The sequence below is a fragment of the Lactuca serriola genome, chromosome 8 (assembly GCF_051521515.1).
Source record: "Lactuca serriola cultivar US96UC23 chromosome 8, Lser_US96UC23_V15, whole genome shotgun sequence".
Classification (NCBI taxonomy): domain Eukaryota; kingdom Viridiplantae; phylum Streptophyta; class Magnoliopsida; order Asterales; family Asteraceae; genus Lactuca; species Lactuca serriola.
The window spans coordinates 102,899,454-102,916,007 of record NC_136415.1 but is presented as its reverse complement, the minus strand read 5'-3'; the positions used below and the strand labels follow the sequence as shown (position 1 = coordinate 102,916,007).

At 34.6% G+C, this 16,554-nt stretch overlaps 2 protein-coding genes and 1 non-coding gene across 3 annotated transcripts; 2 read left to right on the top strand and 1 right to left on the bottom strand.

The window, feature by feature from the left end:
* Positions 1-453: 453 nt before the first annotated feature.
* On the bottom strand, positions 454-526 carry TRNAT-UGU (transfer RNA threonine (anticodon UGU)). Its single transcript has one exon. It is a non-coding gene; the product is annotated as a tRNA-Thr (tRNA).
* A 7,443-nt stretch (positions 527-7,969) lies between these two features.
* Positions 7,970-8,938, top strand: LOC145067239 (uncharacterized). Its single transcript, XM_079014424.1, has one exon. The coding sequence runs from the start codon at positions 7,970-7,972 to the stop codon at positions 8,936-8,938; it is 969 nt and encodes a 322-aa protein (XP_078870550.1).
* Positions 8,939-14,512: 5,574 nt separating this feature from the next.
* LOC145067238 (uncharacterized) lies at positions 14,513-15,154 on the top strand. Its single transcript, XM_079014423.1, has one exon. It carries the CDS (start codon positions 14,513-14,515, stop codon positions 15,152-15,154), a length of 642 nt encoding a protein of 213 aa, XP_078870549.1.
* The last annotated feature ends 1,400 nt before the right edge of the window (positions 15,155-16,554 follow it).

Here is a 16,554-nt window from a genome sequence, read left to right as displayed (position 1 = left end):
TCCTGGAACGCGATTGGTTTCTAAGATCACTTCCAACTCTGGGCCTTTTATTAGTTAGCCCTGGTAAAGCCCCCAGGCGGCGTATTTTTTTGAAACGAGGACCTCGGTAACACGACATAAAGACTCCTTATTTATATTTAATTATTAAGTCTTATTGATGAAATTTCATTCTACAGAATAAACCTAAACTAAAAATGAACTAAATTCTAAATAAAGCAAAATTTACTTAGTTATTCTATTAAAGAATAATGAGATGAGTTGGATAAATAACCAGATCTTTATATTCTATATATAGAAAAAGAAAATGATTCTTTTCGTTAGATAGTTGGAAATTCCTATCACATAATAAATCTAGGGCTTTCACCAAAAGAGGAAAACATTTTTTTCAATATTCTTTGATTTCAAAGATGCATTATCAATCATGTAAAACATAGAATAAAATAAATAGAGAAAAGCCGACTATTGGAATCGAACCGATGACCATCACATTACAAATGTGATGCTCTAACCTCTGAGCTAAGCAGGCTCACATAACATAAATTCGACATGTATAAGAATTCAATAAAGTCTTAGAATCTTTGCTATTCACTATTAATACAATTTTAGTTCTTAGCTATTCATATTCGCTATTCATAATGAATATTAATATTCGCTATTCATAATGAATATTAATATTCGCTATTCTTAGATATTTATTCTGCAAATCCACCTCATACGTTAAATACCCTGCATACCTGTGATGAAGAGACTGCCTTGTCCTAGTGGCGGAACAAAAAACAGAACCAACACTGGTGCCCTCGTCATAAATAGTCAATATTCCCCCACTTGGGTTACGAACCTCACTAATTGCTTTTCACAATGAATCAGTGCTCCGAATCGGCTCAACCAATCCATACCAGTGATCATACAAACATCTCCCGTCGCAATAGGATTGAGATAAATCGGGAATCCAACACCGAAAACCTCCAATACACAATCTTGATATATCTCAGAATCCGAAACCGTGCAATCATCAGCTATAACGACCCTTAAGGGTCAATACAGGGCCTCACGAGCACTGCTGAAATCTCTAAAAAAATGATGCCTGCACAAAACACCGACTCGCACCCGAGTCAACCAGCACCAAATCAAGTACATAATTCACAAGGAAAGTGCCTAACAGATCACAACATAAGCATACACAAAAATAATTCATCAGGAATATAAATAAACACACACCAGCAACGAAATCAGGTGTTGCTCTGGACTCCTCTGCAGTCAACTAAAAAGCTCACCCCGAGCCTCCGAGGCCTTAACCTTCCCCTGACGCCCATCATTGATATGCAAGGTCGCAAGAGTAGGAATTTGAACCGTCTTCGACGCAAGAAGTGGAAATCCGACCTTCACATGGTCCACCTGGTTGCATTTGAAATAGACTCACAAACTCTTTAGACACTCCTTCGCAAAGTGCCCATCCTTGTTGCACAAGTAGCATACCATCCCCGACAGATAGGGACCCTCATGACCCTTACCGCATTTGACGCAAGTGTGTCTCCTCTGACCTTGTGACCTCGAATCAATGGGTTTTACCCACTTAGCTGCCAACCGTGACTGGAATGGCCTCCTATCTCTCCTTTACATATCCACCTCAGTCTCTCTCGTCTGTATCTCCAGCTCAATCTCCCTCCTCCTAGCATTGGACTGCAGCTCATCCAATGATTGGTATTGGGAGTTCGTCACAAACTATCTGATATCCTTCTTGAGCATACTCAAGTATCGGGTCATCCTTGCCTGCTTAGTGGATGCATATTCAAGGAAAAACAGAGCTCTCCAGTGAAACATCTTGGTGATCTCAGTCCCCGTCTCTGTTGTCTGTTGGAGCAATAGTTCCTCCTGAGCAAGAAGCTGCCTCTCCAACAAAGGAACATACTCTTATTGAAACATCTCAAAAAATCATTCACATACCACTGTGGCCCACTTCACAGGTGTGTAGCAAGTAGTCACAAACTTCCACCAGTCCTTCGCTCCCAAGCGAAGTAGGTCCAACGTAAAGCGAACCCTTAGATCATCCTGAAAAGAGCAAGTATAAAAGCATCCTTTAACATTAGTGATCCATTTCATGGCCGCAATTGGGTCCTAAACCCCATCGAACTCCAGAGGATTAGTTTTGTTAAACTCTTGGTACTGTATTGAATCACGCCTATGTGGTCTTGCGGCGGAAACAACTACGATGGCTGCGACAGCAGCCACCTCAATGACAACGACATAACGCTCATCAAACATCTCAATCATCGTGGTCTTGATATACCCAAAAACCTCCAGGATAGCTTCCTAAACCGCCACGACCACCTCTACGGCAATGATCCTATGGATCTCATCATCACTAGTACCTTGCCTCTCTGGACCACTAGAATATTTACCTCGAGTGAACACCGTATTGAAATACACAAGGAAAAAGGTCAAAACCTGCTACAACACATACAAACATTATGGATATTATAGAAAATCCCATAGCACACTTGAGATTGTTTCTAAATCATATATGGATTATGTGCTTTTAGTAGTATGGGCCCATACTAACTTCCACACCTATCCGTAGTTGACTTAGACTTCATCCCGAGGTCCTAATTACCAAAATCACTCCACTATTTTTTCAGCTATGCGCTCACACTAAAGTTCTCTAAAATGCTACATCTCAGCTCCTAGGTACTCATCCTAGGCTCCTCCCAACCTTAACTCCGTTTCACAAAAGTCTCCACTAAGCTCACCAATGGTCCCACATATACCAATTATACATAACCCAGACTTGATAGACATTCGAATAAGAGATTCCATCCTAAATCAACAAACAGACAAGGAACAAGAATTAAGGTTAAACCAAGCATTCTAAGGCTATAAAATCCTAATTATATACAACCATGCAGTATATACGAAACAATCAACAATCCTAGTTTCAACCCTAGCAAGGCATCCACAAGAAATCTCCTAGGCTATAAGGCATCACATAACTCAGGCAACTCTATCCTGAAATTCCTGAGGGATCCTTAGCCTACCAGCTAGCATGCATTTCTATCAGCTCAGTAGCAACTATAATACAACATATAACATAGTTATGGATATTTTGGGAGATCACTGCTTTGAGCTCCGGCTGATTGTACACCATGCTTCCTTCGTTCCTTTCCTTGAAATTCATTATTTTTGTAAAAAGAGTTTTATAAAACTTTCAGATCCCTAGTTTGAGTCTGGAATCCCACAAGTGTTCATCCAATTCTCTCAACCCAGGGCTCTAATACCAACTTGTAACAACCCAAAATTTCAACAAAAAATTTCATTTCTAATATAGAAAAACCTAAGGTGTTACAGAACCAAGTCAAATAAAATCATAGGTATGTCAAGTACAATCATCCTAAATCAGAGTATCAAAAATGTGAAAATCATCAAAATCTACAAGCTGAAGTGTACAATCAAGCCTTCGCCTTCCCGCGATCATCAAAAGTACCTGAAACACATTTAATCCACAACTGTAAGCACAAATCTTAGCGAGTCCTTCCCAAAATATCCATACAACACAACATAATAAATAATTATGGGTTATCAGAAACTATAGGGATTATCATCAATCCCAGCGGGCTAACAACATGCCCTGTGGATTTACAACACATTTTAAGGGTTATCAGCAATCCTAAAGTTATCAACAATTTAATTCAAGTATAACAACAATCAACAATTAAGACTCATCTGGTCACAAACATAAATACCACCCAAGTAAATGTAGTGAGAAGACTCACCTCGTGAAAAACAGCTAACATATAACAACTCTAACACGGTGAAGACTGGTACTACATAACACTTAACAACAATAGAGAAGTACCTACTCGGTCAACACCCTCAAATATCTAGTTTGAGCAAAAGTCAACTATAGTAAAAAAAGTCAATGGTCAAAGTCAACTTTAATAGGTCTCTACATCGAGGTCACCTATAAGCCACATAGTGGGCACTTCAATGCAACACATTCGAGCAATCGGCCGATTCCCATGTCGTGGCCACCGATTGGCCATGTCGTGGCAATGTCCATGCGAAAAACACCAGTTGTCACACTGTGGCAACAAGTAGCCACGCCATGGACACTGGGCACAAACAAGTTAATGGATTAGGCTGTTATTCCTCAATCCCAAAAGCTCTAAATCTCAGATCTGGTTTCCCTCATGGTCTTGATGGATAAAGTTTCCAACATTATCCATTAAGACAAGATCTAAATTTCTAAGTTCTTAATGACAACACCAAGGTATGTACTCACTCTATAAGCCATGCAAGCCATCTTTCCAGCCAACCCCAAGGTCAAGAAGCTAACAATGGACTCAAAGGTTCTGGAGTTCACTCAAACTCCAATAACAAGAAGATTTGGGACCAAAAGCTCATAAAATGACCTAGAACTAGATCTAGAGAAATAAGGAGCAAGGTAGAGACTTTTTACCTCCAATAAGTCATAAATGAGATGAAGATGATGGATCTAAGATAGAACCACACTCACAAGCAACACCAATGACTCCTTCTTCCATCAACCTTCATAAATGGTCGCGAAAACACTAGTCGTCACACTATGGCAACAAGTAGCCACGCCATGGACACTGGGCACAAACAACTTAATGGATTAGGTTGTTATTCCTCAATCCCAAAAGCTCTAAATCTCATATTTGGTTTCCCTCATGGTCTTGATGGATAAAGTTTCCAACATTATCCATTAAGACAAGATCTAAATTTCTAAGTTCTTAATGACAACACCAAGGTATGTACTCACTCTATAAGCCATGCAAGCCATCTTTCCAGCCAACCCCAAGGTCAAGAAGCTAACAATGGACTCAAAGGTTCTAGAGTTCACTCAAACTCCAATAACAAGAAGATTTGGGACCAAAAGCTCATAAAATGACCTAGAACTAGATCTTGAGAAATAATGAGCAAGGTAGAGACTTTTTACCTCTAATAAGTCAGAAATGAGATGAAGATGATGGATCTAAGCTAGAACCACACTCACAAGTAACAACAATGACTCCTTCTTCCTTCAACCTTCACAAGAATGGAACTGAGGCACTCAAAATACACAAATAGAGGCTATGGTTTAGATGGGGTTCAATCTTAGATGGTGGAGGCTACCAAATGAGGCAACCCTAGGAGTTAGCACCCTTAAATAGGGTACCAATCCCAAAATTAGGGGTTTTAGTGTTGGATTAGGTGTCTAAGCCCATAACTATTTTGGTATGTACTTGACCCGATTGTGAGCATGGTCCTTTTGGGTTGCCTTCACCATAGCAACTAATAGGATGAATTAAGGAGAAAGAGGATTAATTATGATTTATTAATATATTATATGAATAATATATAAAAGGAGAAATCATATTGTTTAATTGATATTTGCCAAAGATTAATAAGAATTAATTTTGTGGCAAAAAGAGATTAATTAAATAAAAGGGACTGATATTTTAATTATAAGTTAGTTACATAAATGGGCTATTGGACTCCATAGAGGTTGGAGTGGACGAAATCTATGGGGAAACCCATAAGAATTCGTCCAAGGCCTTTAAGGAGGGAGTCCATGGGATGCTTAGGGCCTAAGCAGACAGATTAGGGTTTTCTGGTTGAAAACCCAAATAGCCTAACTATATAAGGAAGCCATAAGGCCCCAAAAACGTGTGGAAGTAATCCTTAAGGGTTCTAGGATGTTTTTTTGGTGCCTCCTCCCTCTCTCTTTGTTCATCCTGTTGCATATGGTGTTTGTGACTCCATTAGAGGTGCAACATTTGAGGCACCAGGCTTTTAGAAGTCAATTACAAGAAGGATTTAGATTGTTATTGCAACATAACAATCAAGGTAAGATCTAAACTCTATTCTTTTGTGAATTTCGATTATTGTATGCTAAAATTAGGGTTTATGAGCTTTGGATGATTATTGCATGTATATTAGACAAACTAGATCCAAAGATTTAGGGTTTGCATGTACACCATATGATTGATGTAGTGCTCATAACCCATCATTTAGGCCCAAAACGGCTGCCACACTGTGGCCTTTCGTGGATGCGCGTTTCTCAATTAATGAGTGTCATGTCGTGGCACCCCTAATGCCACGCCATGGCTCATCCTCCCTAATAAATAAAGATCTTTTTACCACATGTCACATTGCATTTATTTTGCCACATATAATTTTGTGGTTAGTTTAAATTAAATTTTATTCCACATGCCATTTTATGGTTTTTTCATTTTATTAAATTGTAGATAGTATTTACATTCAATAATGAATGCATATCAATTTCATTAATAAACTTTCTTTCTAATTTCAAAACTACCAATTTAAAGATTCATTAATTTTCTATATTTAATTATCTAAATTATTTGTTTAAATTTAAAAGAGAAAAAAAACACTTTAACTTTTATAATTCAATATTTTTTCACTTCTCTTATAAATTCGTACTTTTCAAATGTTTAGAATTTTATATTTAGTTTTTTTAATAAACTCATGTAATACATGGGTCTCACACCTAGTGTTAAAATAAATAAAAATAATTTAGCTAAATCTCAGAAATGAATACCTGGAAATAGGATGTTACATTTCAAGCACATGTATATGCATAAGCACAAACATAATATGTTAATTCTTTTCCTTTCCAATGTAACCTTATATTTTCTTGAATATGTCTAATGCATATCTATGTTCAGCAGCTGGAAACACTTTAACAGTAGCAGGTATAAGCCCCTAGTTTACAGTTAAACTTATTTAGTTGATTAGCAATGGTTATTTAAACATATTTAACTGATTAGTAAATAAAAGTAAAATACTAGATAAAGTTATACCTTAATTCTTCCTGTATGTAATAGAGGTGAAATTACAAGTTGGTGTAAGATCCAAATCATCTACAAGACATTTTGAGAACCACGTCCAAGAGTTAGTGTTTTCATTCGCCACTACAGAGTATCCCATAGGGTATATGTCATTATTTAAATCAAGTCATAGGACTATTAGTATTTGGCTAGGGTATGGACCCTTTTATGAAGACCCCTTCTAGATCCAGGAACTCTCTCATCCCAGCCTTCAAACCCATTTTAAGTGCTCTCAAACAAACATAAATCCTTTTAATTATCCTAGTTTTAACAGACAATTTAGTTTCGGGGGTCAGTGCAGGGTGTACAACCGCACATGGTCCGTGTCATTTAGGGGGTCTGAATTTTTTTTACATACATTATTATTAATGACGGGTTACATATCAGTGATGGATTACTGACATATTAATGACAAATCAATGATGATTTTTGCTTTGATTTGTTTTATAACAATTATAGATTTATCAATTATTTTTTCTTATTTTAAAAGTTATATTTAAAGGCTAATGTTAACTTTTCGCACAAGACTTTCAAAATCGATGGATTGTCCATATATATTCTAATATAATTGATTACAAAAAATGACCATCAAATTAAGTTCGTCGAAATTCTTTAATATATATTACAAACATAACTTAATAATAAAGTAATTAAATATAACAGTTACTTAGGTTTTGTTTTACTAAAACCTTATAAAGTTAGAAACTACAACTTGAAACTTGAACCATGAATACATATGTTGCAGCAAGCTGTAGCCCTATAGAGCATGTCATCACTCAATAGACCATAGGGAAGGAGGTTTGTTCATGCCTCTAAGGCCAATCGGTGTGGGTATCACGAATACGTCCGTGGTCTAGTTGGCCACGAACCACGGACGTGCACACCGTCCCGGTGGTTCGTGGTCGACCGTGGTCGTTGCAAAATGTGCTCGGGACAACGAAATGAAACGAGGATTGCTATTGGTCGAATATTTTGAGCCGTTGAACGGCTATTTTGTGGCCGTTCCTTTTTTTTTTTTTCAAACTCAATTATAAAAACTCAATTACAAAACTCAATACCAAAACACATACACATACATATACATTCTACACTCAATTACACCTATGGATCCCTCGATAAATATGGAATTTTTAAAAAGTTTTGACTCGGATGACGACGTAGAATTCGTCGAGACATTCTTCAATGTTGTGCAACACGTTCACGCCGAAGAAAGTTCGAATGCAGCGCGTACAAGGACGGTCGTCAATCGTGATCGTCAAGCCGCACACGACTTATTGGTACGTGATTACTTTGCCGATAATTGTCTTTATAATGACGACTTGTTCGAACGTCGTTTTCGTCTGAATAAGGCTATATTTTTACGTATTAGTAATGCTTTAGAATCTCGTTATGATTTTTTCAAACAAAAACCCGACGCTAGAGGAAGAATGGGTTTTAGTAGTATACAAAAATGTGCGGCTGCTCTTAGGTATTTGGGATACGGTATAGCATTTGATGCATCTAACGAATACTTGAAAATATCCGAGAGGACCGCGGTTGAATGTGTAGATTGGTTTTCTGCATGTGTTTATGAGGTTTTTCACGAAGAATATTTGCGTAAACCTACTCAACGTGATATTGAGAGATTATATTCGGCTCATGAAGAGAGGCATGGATTTCCCGGTATGCTTGGCAGTCTAGATTGTACGCATGTGGCTTGGGAAAAATGTCCAACTGCATGGCGTGGTCAGTTCACTCGAGGAGATATAGGTGAACCAACTATCATCCTAGAAGCTGTTGCATCTCAAGATTTGTGGATATGGCATGCCTTTTTTGGAGTAGCGGGGTCCAACAATGACCTTAATGTTCTTGGTCAGTCTCCACTTTTCAACGATATTTGGACCGGCAAAGCACCTGATATGACGTTCACGGTAAACGGGCACGCGTACAAATATGGTTACTACCTTGGTGATGGGATATACCCGGATTATTCTACATTGATGAAGGCATACTCAGTTCCTCGAAGTGAAAAAGCAAAATTGTTTACAAAAAAACAGGAATCAGCGAGAAAGGATATCGAGAGGGCATTTGGAGTCCTTAAGCAAACATGACATGTAGTGAAATATGCTACACGACTTTGGGATAAAGAAAGAATTAAGCGAATGCTCCTAGCATGTATTATAATGCATAATATGATTATTGAAAATGAAGGTCGAGCGATTTGCACGTATGATCCGAACGACGTTGTCGTTCCAATTGAGGAGTTCGTACCCGGAACGAATGCTTTTTTGGAGCGAGTTGTCGAAATCCATAACAGTAAAACGTGTTTCAATCTTCGAGAAGATGTCGCGGAACATTTGTACCAACATAGCATGAACGACGATTAGGATTTTTATATGTATGTTTGTTCGTTTTCTTATTAATGTAATGTTTGTTTTCTAGATTAACTAAGTAATGTAGTTTAAAATTGTTATTTTATTTTTATAATTAATGAAAAAATAGTTTTAAAAAAATAAATGCTTTTTACTTTTAAAAATTGTAATTTTATTTTAATTTTTGGATTAAAAAAAAAAGTAATGTTATTGTATTTTTGAATTAAAAAAAAGTTATTTTATTGTATTTTTGAATTAAAAAAAATAAAAATAATGATGTGGAGTGGTGTGTTAGTGGTAAGTATCCCATGTTAGTGGTAATGAAATGTGGTGCTGATGTGGCACCCACCACATATGTGGTATGTGGTGGGTATAACGGATGGTCTAAGAAGAAATAAAGTAGGAAGAAGGGAACTTAATGTCTCACTAGTTTTCCTTCCCTTTTTTTTTCTAATGCTTACTCTTCTTTGAACCTTATTTACCCTTTTTCTCTCTTGTTTTTCACCGTCTCTCATAACATCTCTATTTTTCTGGTGTTTTTATGTGCAAGGATGTTGAAGACAAAAGAACAACTACGTTTAGGGGAACCTTTTGAGGGCCTGCAACTCTCACCATAATTTTGTTGAGGGTACACCTTTAAACTAAAATAAATTTTAATGAACATAAGTCCATTAATGCCCAATTTTTCCAAACATTGGGGGGGGGGGGGGGGGGGGGGGATTTCCCACACCCCAACCTTATACTTACCCATGCACTTTAATAATATTGTTATCTACAACATACCTACTTAATTGACCATAAAATGACCAATAAGCAATAAGGAATAAGAAATAAGCATTCTCCCATTGCTTATTAAAATCAGCTTATTTGGCTTATTCCTATCGCAATAAGCTGATTTTTAAGACTCCTATCAAAACACTTAAATTTGCTTATTGCGGTGGGATTAAGCAATAAGCAATAAGCAACCTATTTTTTCTCTATCCAAACACCCCCTAAGTCAACATCTAGGATGAGAAAATAGTAGTACACTATTTCTCCATTGACATACCTTTTGTAGCATTATGTTGAGCTCGTGGACTGAAAGTACCTCACTGTCAACGAAATCCACGTGATCGACTCTCCAATCTATATACGATCTTTTAGGGGAACGTGAGAAAAAAACGCCATGATGGACCCTAATCGTGAAGTAGTTTGGAATGCCTTCTACAATAATCAAACTAAAAAGAGTTAAAAAAAAAAAGGATGAATTTTCCAAAAAAAAGAAAATTTTTAAAAAAAAATCTCACAATGTGAGTATTCTGAGAGGGTATGAACCATAAATCTTCTTCACATCAGTTTTGGTGTAATGAGAACAAATGTTCCACTATGTTATAACCATTTTTTGCAAAACCCTCATTACCTCATACAAAGCATATTGTGAGAAGACTCTAAACAAAGGTTAAAGATGATAAGAATGCCAATGGGTTAGTTTGATGGATGATATTTACAGCTGAGAAATGATGAGTATAGGCTTCATTATGAAAGCTTCTTTGATAGTAACAAATGAAATGATGAAAATGCTCTCTTAGGAGGGCCATGTGTGTGTCTCAAACGGAGATAAGTTGACGACATTAAACCCAAGGACCATCTGTGTTGGATTTGGAAACGTTAGGAGACTACCGGTGTAACTCTAACGAAAGATATCATCAAGTTACTATTTTTTGCAAACATAAGGTCCATTTATGAAATTTTGTCTAAATTTTATAAAGGAAACCTTGTGCCAGGGCACATTTTATGGACTACGGTCAAAACAATTCACGTTACGTCTTTTGTATCACATCTTATACTAATATAGAATGATATGTGTAACGTATGCATATGACTTTACTTGATATATCGCATGAATAAATATTTAGTTACAAATACCGATTGACACGTGTGAGAAACAGGAATCACGATAAACACAACAATGTACTGATCCTAAAGATAGTAATTTGTTGTTATTTGTAGGGATAATATCATATAATAACAATTAATATTATTTAAATTGTTTGATAAACTGATAGAAAATCGTATATGATGATTTGTTAATTAATTAGCTAATTTGAGTACACGTGGTATACAATTTGAGTCCAACAGATTCCCTCACAATTAGAATGTAGACTCACACAAGCTAAATTTGTTATGATATTATTATATTCAAAATCAAATTTCTTGTATTAACTTTTTATATCTTTATCCAAATTTCAATTATTTTCCATTTAAATTTTTTGAATTAGTTTTATTCTAAAAAACCATAAAATAATTTTTTAGCACTAGCCAAATACCCTACTAAAATGGAATCAAAATTATCTACAACTCATTGATTACTGTAGAGATAGGAGGGTGTGGGTAGGAAACTCCCATATTTTTTGTGTGCCATAAGATCATTCCCTTCACTTTCATTTCCTTCACCTAAACCCAAAGAATGGATTGGAAGCTTCCCTCACTATTTTTTTTATTTTTTTAAAAAATATATATTTCTTATAAATATTATACTCATTTTGTAGGAAATTAAAAACCATAAGTTTTGCTATATTTTTTTTATAATTTTTAGTAAGTATATAATTTAATAAGTATTAAAAAAGATAAAAAAAATTAACCAATAGAAATAGAAGAGAGAGTGAGGGAATAAGCTCCCTCACCACCTTTCCCTAAGTCAAGGAATGATTTCCTTCGCCCATAACGTTTAGCCTTAGCAGAAAATTAAAATTATATATATAAATACAAAAACCTGTTTTTATCCTATGGGAGGATTTCCAAACTGAATAAGGTGAGGTGACCCATCGATGGTTGCATGAAGTCTTGAGATGATAACCATCTCCACACACGCCGTCCAAAATGCGGTTGGTAACTGGTCCACCCTAGAAACAACGGAGGGCTCCTGATCTCTGTTACATGTGAGCCATTATTTATCATGGAACATACAATTTAACTACAACTTCCCTCCTCACTTTATATTAATTTTCAAATGAGGGCCTTCGGTTTTTGAGTGTTGTAATGTTGAACAATGTTTGTAAGTCTAAGGTGTATAAGTCCAAGGGTTGTTTGACTAAGCTTATTATAACAATTTATTAACTTATTAATGGTTTTATACAACTGTAAGTCAAAAAAATATTTTAGTAAAACTAATTTATTTCGGTGTAAAATCTCTACTAAACTATTTTTTTTTATAAATTACCACACACTTACTTATTAGCTAATAAGCTAATAAACAATAAGTTTTTTTTACCAAACACCCTTTAAATTTTAAACTTTATAGATATACAATGAGATATAACTCTTGTTACAATGAAATGGTTATATAGGGTTTGTGATTGAATTTGAAAAGAAAAAAAAATTATAAAGTGTTTATTAAATTATTCAAGGATATAATGTTAGTCTAATAAACATTTTTTTGAAGCAGTTGACAAAAATTTCTTATATTTGCAAAATAGCTAAAAGAAATATACATTTTGGCATATTTTTCCTTTACATATAATAAGTTTTTTTTGACAAAAATATAAAGAACATTGTTATAAAAATTACATCAAATTATTGAGTTAGATAATGCATGTAGATGAACAATTTTCACCCCTTGAATAATTTCTTTTACCTATTGAATTACTATTTTGATGATGTATGAATAAGATGTTATGTAGTATAACTACCCATTAAATGTAAAGAAAAAAACACACCTTCTTAAATACAGTCTTTTAAGTGTTCAAAAATCCTCTCAAATCTCCTTCTTTTATTTTATAATGTTTTAGTTTAGTTTTATTAGTTTGAATTTTAATTACGTTGATTTTATGACACATTATCAACACGAAATCTTTAATCAAGTTGAAATCACATATATTCTACTTAAGGTATGTATTACTTAATAATAAAAAAAATATTTATTTTAAAACAAACAATTTAAAACAAATAATGAATTATGAAAAGTCATTATTAACTACTAATGATATTTATTAATTTATTGTCAAACCATTATTTATGTATTGTAATTTTTATTTATGCATTTATATTATGAAACTAATTTTTATTTATGTATACTAACATTTAAATTAAGCAACTAATTTTTATGTATACTAACGTTTGTTTATACATATCCATATTTATATTTTAGATATCCTTTATAATTTTATTTAAACATTTACTAATATTTATTTTAGTTTCTAATTAGTAAAATTATACCAAGTAAAAATTATGTACTAATTAGAAGTCTTATTAAATGACTTATAAAATACATATACATATATATAATGTATATACACAACGCCTCTCTCTCTCTCTCTCTCTCTCTCTCTCTCTCTATATATATATATATATATATATATATATATATATATATATATATATATAGAGAGAGAGAGAGAGAGAGAGTGAGAGAGGTTCAAATGTTTTTCACATCTATTGTGTGCTAAAATGCACCAATAAAAATTTAGTAAAAGTTATATGTATATTAAATGATATCCATACTTATAATTCCTTTTTATAGAAACTAATTAAATTCTTCATTAATGTCAACAATAATATTCTTTCAAAATGAATTCGTATCTAGAAGAATGAGTGTATTCTAGCAGAATGACAGTGTATTCTAGTAGAATACACTCTCGTTCTTCATATTCAATGCAACTTTATTGTATTTTAAGTGAGTGATTCATTAAACAAAAAACAAGCCCATACATAAAAACCTAGATGCGAATTCATTCTGAAAGAATGTTAAAACTGGCATTAATGACGAATTTAATTAGTTTCCATAGAAAAAGAATTATAAATATGGATATCATTTAATATACATACAATTATGGAAATTATTTATTATTTATCTTTAATTAATTAAATAGTTATTTAACTTTACTAAATTTCTATTGGTGCATTGTAGCACACAATAAACATAAGAAACACATTAACCTAGCCCTATATATATATATATATATATATATATATATATATATATATATATATATATATATATATATATATGCAAAGGTTGGAAACAGAAAAAATAACAACTATTTTTTCTACTATAAATAACATCACTATCATATTTATTTCTACCACAAAAAAGAGTAAATTATTTCACTTTTCAAGGTTATCAAGATCAAAATGATTCATTTAGTTGTGATTCTCGCAACTATAATATCCATAACACTTAGCTTCATATTTTTCAATCTCATGCCGGATAAATTTTATCCTTTCTAAGTCTTGTATGAGATGATTCTTCTCCCACTTCTGTTTTGTGCAATACATATTAAAATAAATGGATTTTAATTTTTATCTTGTTATTTTATTTAAATCTATAGTTACAATATGTCCAACATTGTAAAGCTTGAGTTTGCAGCACTTGAAGTTAGTGGGAAAAACCATGCGCCATGGATGATAGATGTAAAAATGTATCTTGAGACCATGGGAATCTCAAATGTTATATGTGAATTTAATAATTGTTTGGCACACGACAAGGCGAAAGCACAAGTTTTCCTTCGTACACATATTGATGAAATGTTGAGATTTGAATATCTTGATAGTACTGATCCAAGTATTCTTTGGAATCTCTTGAAAGAAAGATTTGATCATCAAAAGGAATTTATACTTCCAATTGCTAGAGATGAATGGAGAACAATGAGGTTTCAAGACTTCAAGAAAGTAAATGAATACAGCTCAGCTGTGTTCAAAATATGTTCAAAACTCAAGTATTGTGGACAAGAAGTTACCGATGAAGATATGTTGGAGAAAAATTACTCCACGTTTCATGCAACAAACATTACCCTGATGCAACAATATCGATTGCAAATGTTCACAAAATATTTTGAACTGAATATATGCTTGCTTATTGTAAAGAAAAACTATGAGCACTTGATGAAAAACCATGAATCTCGTCCAACTGGATCAGTAGCACTTCTTGAAGCAAATGCTACAAATACTGATGGTGATCGAAACAATACGCGTGGATGAGGGAGTGACCATGGTCAAGGACAAGGTTGTGGCTATTTTAATCGAAACCAAAGCCATAATCATAACCATAATTGTGTTCATGGACAAGTGTAACACCCCGACTCTTAGGTATAAAAATTAAAGTTTATATTCACATTCTTAGACCTACTCAATGAGTTGGATGACCTAACTCGTCGTGTAGAAGCGGATCAGGTCGCGTGATTTAGGAGGTCTACTCGACGAGTTGGAGGACCCCAAACTCGACGAGTAGGAGCTGGAAAATGAAACCCTAATTTCCAGGATTTTACACCCTATTTAAAGGGCCATTAACCTCCCTCTGCCTCCCTTACCGTCCCCTTGAGCTCAAAAAACCCTAATCGCGTCTACTCGCCATTTTTTGTGTGTTAAGAAGCTTGGAAGGTGGATTTTGTGAAGAGAGCTTGAAGTCTAAGGAGCTTGGAGCAAGGAAAACCCTGTGATCTGATTTCTACTTCATCTTAGCATCATCTTGAAGGTAACAAGTTGTTACATTGACTTCTCTCTAGATAGATCTCTTCATGCAAAGGTTTAGGGCTATCTCTAGTTTTTTGTGGAGTTATTTCTGGTTTTGGGCATGATCTGAAGTTGTAACTTCAGATCTGGACTCCTCTAGCCCCTTATAGTCATAAAGTTCTAGTATTTAGCAGGTTATGGCCTTCTCCTTACCTAAAACTTCTTCTTTAGCTTGGTTTTGGCCTTTAAGACCTTGCATGCACGTAAAGTTTGCAACTTTACGTGGTAACTATGCCCTAGGAGACTAGATCTACCATTTGAAGCTTTGGAGTAGCTTGAAATCGTCTGGATAAGAATTGGACTGCATGAAATCGACGAGTTGGATAAGCTAACTCGACGAGTCGAGACGGGTTTCCCCGTTTTCTGGATTCGGCATGAACTCGACGAGTTAGTAAGAAAACTCGATGAGTAGATAGGGTTTTTCCCGACCTTCTGGATGTTGCATGGACTCGACGAGTTGGATAGACAACTTGGCGAGTCGACTCTGATTTTCGCGACTCTCTGAGTTCTGAAGGAACTCGACGAGTCTATAGGTTGTACTCGACGAGTTGGGTCAACATTGACTGTTGAACTAGACCGTTGACTTTGACTTTGACTAAGGGCCGACCCGTTTTGGATTGTTATCCTGATATGTTATATGCTCGAGTATTGTATGATCTGTTAGATCAGTATCCTGGTAGATAGGATGTTATTATGATGTTATGGTCTGTTAGATTAGTATCCTGGTAGATAGGATGATATTATGCTATTAAGATATGTTAGATCAGTATCCTGGTAGATAGGATGTGATTATGTTGTTATGGTCTGTTAGATCATTTTGTCTGTATATAGACTGTCATTTGATTATCTGATATATATGCACATGTTTG

What these genes read in the sequence shown, in the direction of transcription:
- LOC145067239 (XM_079014424.1), top strand. Translation starts at nt 7,970, where the DNA reads ATGGAATTTTTAAAAAGTTTTGACTCGGATGACGACGTAGAATTCGTC.
- LOC145067238 (XM_079014423.1), top strand. Translation starts at nt 14,513, where the DNA reads ATGTCCAACATTGTAAAGCTTGAGTTTGCAGCACTTGAAGTTAGTGGG.